We start from the raw sequence: 6,489 nt of genomic DNA, 5'->3' as shown, positions 1-6,489 counted from the left end.
TAGTTACGCCAGTGATTATACCTTACCTTGATCTAAAGGTTATGTTTCACTCATGGTTGCACTCATTTCAGCTCTCCGTAATTTGTTTCGAAATTGAAAAATAATAAGTCTCAGTTTCTACATTTTTTCAAAATTGTCAATCGATTACTCTATTTTTATGCACTTATTTATTATCATTTTTGTATCATACATGTATAGACTGGGGGTTTTCATTGTAATAGGTATGTGTACATTCTTGAATTCTTATTATCATATTCACAGCAGCGCTCGGTCCCGTCGTATTTATCTGGCAACTCATAATTTGTTAACGATTTGGATATGCTTTTCACTGTTTTAAAATACGAAAAAGGCTAAAGGCTAAATACATTTTCATCTCGTCAATGGCACTTCTGCACTTCGCAAACACTGTCGACATCGTTTAAGGCAATGACGGATCCAGGGGGAGGGGGGGGGGGGGCACAGCTGGTCAACCCCCCCCCCCTTGAGAGGCACAATTAAAATTTGTAATGTAAAAGAACGCTAAAACACAAGCGTGTCCCCCCTTCCCCCTTTGAAAGTGAAAGTACTTTTTCCTTGTCAAATTTTCCCCGGAAAAATGTGCCCCCTCCCTTTGGAAAATCCTGGATACGACCCCAGGTTTGAGGTACACCCCACAAAACCACTTTGTCCTGCTTGTCCGCCATGATCTTGAGAGCATGAAAACTTTTATAGGAAATCTTCGATAACCATGATAAAGGGAGGCTGTGATAATTGACCAAATCGTACTTATCTCCAATGATCAAATGATATTCACTCAAAGGTTCATCTGATTGGTGTGAAGGGTTGTTTTCATTAGGTCTAATGCCAATTCTTCCAATTACAAAACACGTTTACTTTCATTTGGTCTACCATCAGTTCGTCCACTCCACATGGTCTAATTGCCATTCCGTTCACTCACCATTCCGTCTAATAACCAGTTGGTCAAATAGTCATTCAGTCCATATACCATTTGGTTTAATTGGACGAAGTGTTAATTGGGCAAAATTAATGAAATAAAATGGGTTTTAGACCAACTGGTTAAGAGGCGAAATGGTCATAGACGAACTGGTTATTAGACGAAGTGATAATTGGATCAAATGGCTGTTGGCACAAACAATTCAATTCAGTTTGGTTTAAGATTAAATATTGCACTCGAGATTCTATACATTACAGAAATATCATTAAGGGGATAATGCTATATAAAGAGAAAATAGAATGACCAATAAAAACACACAAAAATATTGGGATATGTATTATGTTGATTGATTTCAATGTAAACTGAGCGGAAAAAACTTTTGTATACGGTTGTTAGACGAAATGTTGATGGACGGAATGGCATTAGACTAAATGAAGATGAGTGACCATGATCATGTGATGAGTGGACGAATTGGCAATTTACCGGTGTGGAGACATGAGAAAACGTTCTTTATTCCACTCTCTCTCAATCTTCCCGGCTGACTTTCTTACCATTCTCTCTCTCCCTTCTCCTCTCTCTCCATCTCTCCCTCTCTCTCTCCATCTCTCTACCCCCCTCTCTCTCTCTCTCCCAATCTCTCTTTCAATCTTACTGGCTGACGTTCTTTGTCACCCTCCCCCTCTCTATCATTCTCTTTACCCTCCACCGTTTGTTTTCACTCTCATGACAATCTCACTTTTCCAGCAGATCTTACCCATGGTAATCATCATAGTAGGGATACGTCTCTCCGGACATGACGGACCACTTTTGAAGGAGTTTCCCCGATTTTGTTAAAGTTTTAAAGGATAATTTAACACTATGGTAATTACCGAAATTGAATCATGCATGTCAATGGAGGATTAGAGACTTTACAAACAATTATTTGTGACCTGCCCCCCCCAAAAAAAAAAAAACGACAATAAGTTGCCCAAACTGATTTTTTTATATCTTTCATGTCCTTAGCATGAAAGAGCACATCTCAAGCTTTAAGTTGTTATATAACTTATTAGCACCACCAGTTCTGGATTGAATGTTGAAGAAATTCATCTTTTGTCTGTCTTTCTTCTTCTTCTTCTTTTTTTTCTTCTTCTTCTTATCTTTTTCATTATCTTTTTAATTGTTGTTTTTATTGTAATCTTTATTATTTTGTTACTATTTTTATCACTATATATCATTTTCATGATTCTTCGTCTTATTATTATTATTATCATCATCATTATTATCACTATTATTAATAATAAAAGTATCATTATTATTTCATTATTATCATGATCATTATAATTGTTATTCTTTAATATCTAACAATTCCAATCTTACAATAACTTTATACACAAACGTAATTGGGAACTTGAGTTAGATTCTTATATCACACTTAAATCAATTTTTTAAACGACACTTCTCTCATTTTCAATCATAATCGATCGACTTTGGACAAAGAAAATGAGAATTATTACTCCATTTATGACAATAAAATTTCAGAACAGATACACACTGTAAAATTTATTACACATTTGAAATGCAAAAAAGTAAATTTCTTTAATTCTGACAATTAAACATGATTATTCATGAGTTTGATACTAATTTCTGATTCAATTTGTTTGTTCATAATTATTCCTTACTGACTTGATCATAGAATCTAGTCTCTGTGTTTATTGATCTAGAACAGAATATTATTTAAAAAATGATAAATTTGACATTCTCCATCAAAATTTCCATGTCTGATTAAATTTTGTTCAATCTCTTCCTGACTTTTGCCATCCGTGGTTTCAATATATATTTTGATCATAATTGTGAAATTTTGCTCGTGGCGATCGCGCGCAAATTTGATTTTCATATTATGACTAGAAAATTAAGATTCATCTATGAATTTCACCATTGCGCAAAAGACAAATCGCTTCAGCCACATCGCCGAAGCCAACTAGAGAATTACGAGAGTTATTATGTTGTAATATTACAAATGACAAGTATGGTCCATGGACAGACCATCGGTCAGAATGGAGTCGGTTCCGTAGGTACGACTGCAACGTTTAATAATTCAGACAATGTTGAAGAGAAAATATTGCAAATACCCTCCTATTAACTGACGGAATAATGCAGCAACGCGCGAGATAACATACTCTACATTGCGCAGAAAGAGACACGAGAAAAACAATAAATCAAATACCATCATCACGATATCGATTGATAGAAATCAAAGTCGAGAAAGGTAAGACAAATCAAACATCAAAGCTTAGTATTCATCTCCTTCCTCTCCTTCTCCTTCTCCTTCTTCTTGGGAGTCACATCCAACCTCTTCGTAATCTTTTTCTAGAGCGGCCAAATCTTCACGAGCCTCGGAAAACTCACCTTCTTCCATACCCTCTCCGACGTACCAATGGACGAAAGCACGCTTGGCGTACATCAGATCGAACTTGTGGTCTAAACGAGCCCAAGCCTCGGCAATGGCGGTGGTGTTGCTCAACATACAAACAGCACGCTGGACCTTGGCAAGATCACCACCGGGAACGACGGTGGGTGGTTGGTAGTTGATACCGACCTTGAAACCAGTTGGACACCAGTCGACGAATTGAATGCTACGCTTGGTCTTGATGGTTGCGATGGAGGCGTTGACGTCCTTGGGGACGACATCACCACGGTACAGGAGACAGCAGGCCATGTACTTGCCGTGACGAGGGTCACACTTCACCATCTGGTTGGCAGGCTCAAAACAGGCGTTAGTAATTTCACTAACAGATAACTGCTCATGATAGGCCTTTTCGGCAGAAATGACTGGTGCATAGGTAGCCAGAGGGAAATGAATTCGCGGATAGGGAACCAAATTCGTCTGGAACTCAGTCAGATCAACGTTGAGGGCGCCATCAAACCGCAGGGAGGCAGTAATTGACGATACGATCTGCCCAATGAGACGGTTCAGGTTGGTGTAAGTCGGCCGTTCGATGTCGAGGTTACGACGGCAGATATCGTAGATAGCCTCGTTGTCAACCATGAAGGCACAGTCAGAGTGTTCCAGGGTAGTGTGGGTAGTCAAGATGGAGTTGTAGGGCTCGACTACTGCGGTAGAGATCTGGGGTGCAGGATAGATGGCAAACTCAAGCTTCGACTTCTTTCCGTAGTCAACAGAAAGACGCTCCATGAGTAGGGAGGTAAATCCTGAGCCGGTTCCTCCACCGAAGCTGTGGAAGATGAGGAATCCCTGGAGTCCAGTGCACTGGTCAGCCAACTTCCTAACCCTGTCCAGAACTATATCGATCAACTCTTTCCCGACGGTGTAGTGACCTCGGGCGTAGTTGTTAGCAGCGTCTTCTTTGCCGGAAATCAGCTGCTCAGGGTGGAAGAGTTGACGATACGTCCCAGTGCGAACTTCGTCTATAGAACGAACAAAGAATATTATACCTTTTAATAACATTATTGCCCATTAAATCATAATAATGGTCCATTACTATATGTTTGAGTTTAATATGTTATTTAGTTGGAACAACATGAAAACATCAACCATAGCAAAATGTTAAGATCAATGTTTTTTTTGTTTTTTTTTAAATTTCGAATTGCCCTAATTCTTACAAAGGTTAACTGGAAAGCCAGATGTGGCGTATATATCTTCATATTTTTCCTCGTAAAAGTGTGATTCTGTACTCTTTAAGACCTATATTCAACTCTTCGGTATACTTCTAGTAACCGATGGTAAAAAAAATCATTAGCCTGTTGATGTTTTTCAGACGATATTAGATTAGTAATATGTTAACGTGGATTACACAAAATTTTCAGAGTGGCAGTGCATGAGATCGAGAGAATTAAAAAGTTTCAAGCGCTTACCTACAACAGTTGGTTCGAGGTCAAGGAAAATGGCGCGAGGAACGTGCTTTCCAGCCCCAGTCTCACTGAAGAAGGTGTTGAAGGAGTCATCACCACCTCCGATGGTCTTGTCTGAGGGCATCTGACCATCAGGCTGGATGCCATGCTCAAGGCAGTACAACTCCCAGCAGGCATTGCCCATCTGGACTCCGGCTTGACCAACATGGAGAGAGATGCATTCACGCTGGAGAAGAACAAATTGCAAATACTTTCATGACGAAACATTTTACCTATGGATTCTAAACTCAGGTGAATTGTGGAGCGTTATGGCATAGAAGATTTGACTTCTCATTTTGTAACAGACGGTTGTGGGTTCGAATCCCAGCCATTGCGTAATTTTCTGCAGCAAGAAATTGACCAACATTGTGCCTCACTCAATTCAGGTAAGGTATATGGCTACCTGGTAAGAATTTATTCATTTATAGTGTTTGTGCTTTGCAAAATGTTTTCCGGGATAAAAACGGTCGAGTGTATATCTATATCCTTTGCAGGCGCATAGAAACGTTAAAATTGTATATATCATATGCTCGAATGACACGCCTTAACCCTGGATAAATGACGGCAAATAATATTAAGAGTCTTTAAACACTCTGCCGAAACACCGGTCATAGGATTCTGGTTTGCCCGAACACAATTGAAGGGATTTTTTTGTGCTCTCATGAACACTCTAGCAACAGCTCAAGTTCAAATATGCCATTGACTTTCACAACCTACGGATACCACGTAGAACCCACAGGTCGACAAAAAGAGATTTTTTGCTCTGCGACGAACGGAGGATTCAAGAAACATAGTAAATGTATTGAATATACCCGTCAAATGACAAAGAACAGTTATGATTTCTACGCAAGATTTGTTGAACAGAAACAGCAAAAGCCTAGTTTCAGAGTTGATGGAAAATTGCAAATGTAGGTCTATCGTGTGTGAAGAATCAAAGACCAAAGTGCTGTTTTGATTCCCCCAATTTGCTACATAGCTCTTCTTTATTGTTCTTTGTCATGATGAGCATTTAACATACATTTTCTCTGGTCTTGAATCTCTGTGCATCGCTGAGTGAAAGCTTCTTTTCGTCAAAGTGTAGGCGGTCAGCTTTCCAAAGGGGATTAACATTGCGATGGGTTTCGAACACACGATTCTTGGAAGACAGGCGTGAGTAAGAACCTATATACACCAGGGATGCACACTATAATCTTATATGAACACAACACGCCACTCTCAACTAACCTTTTATCATTTGAATAGGCAGAGATGGTTTAAAAGAACTTACCATGATGATTAGAATTTAAGAACGATCGTGTATTATGATGAAACACGTCTATCAGGGCTTGGTGAGTAATGGAGGCGATCTGTTTCCAGGCAGCTGTTATATACCTCGCATCTCATGTACTAGACCACGCTATGGATGCACGCAAGCTTAACTCAATAGATATCGGCCAACTCCCATAACAACCGGTAGGTCCATCCTTATTTGTTGTTAGCAACGTCAATGTCATCCAATTAATTACAAAAATTACCATGATGGCAAAATTTTAGTCTCTAATATGGTTTTGTTCCCACCGCACACTGTCAATAAATTGAGCGGGTTCGTGAAGCGCAAAGAGAAAATAGACCCATTATTAAAAAAGTCGATTTCAAGTTAATTAAAAAATAATTTCAAGGTTTAACGC

The 6,489-nt window shown here is 39.1% G+C and overlaps 1 protein-coding gene across 1 annotated transcript; it reads right to left on the bottom strand.

Annotated features, from left to right (window-relative positions):
- Nucleotides 1–2,456: 2,456 nt before the first annotated feature.
- Nucleotides 2,457–6,232, bottom strand: LOC121414287 (tubulin alpha-1 chain-like). Its single transcript, XM_041607414.1, has 3 exons — nt 6,090–6,232; nt 4,787–5,009; nt 2,457–4,339 (listed from the first exon to the last, which is right to left on the bottom strand). Exons 1-3 carry the CDS (start codon nt 6,090–6,092, stop codon nt 3,204–3,206), a joined length of 1,362 nt encoding a protein of 453 aa, XP_041463348.1. The 5' UTR covers nt 6,093–6,232; the 3' UTR covers nt 2,457–3,203.
- Nucleotides 6,233–6,489: the final 257 nt, after the last annotated feature.

The sequence above is a fragment of the Lytechinus variegatus genome, chromosome 4 (assembly GCF_018143015.1).
Source record: "Lytechinus variegatus isolate NC3 chromosome 4, Lvar_3.0, whole genome shotgun sequence".
NCBI classification, from domain to species: Eukaryota; Metazoa; Echinodermata; class Echinoidea; order Temnopleuroida; family Toxopneustidae; genus Lytechinus; species Lytechinus variegatus.
This window is presented reverse-complemented; position numbering and strand designations above follow the sequence as displayed.

Bases quoted from the DNA above. Each gene is read 5' to 3' on its own strand.
- LOC121414287 (XM_041607414.1), bottom strand. The intron at 4,340-4,786 runs GTAAGCGCTTGA...TTCGTTCTATAG, and splicing joins CCTCGAACCAACTGTTGTAG to ACGAAGTTCGCACTGGGACG.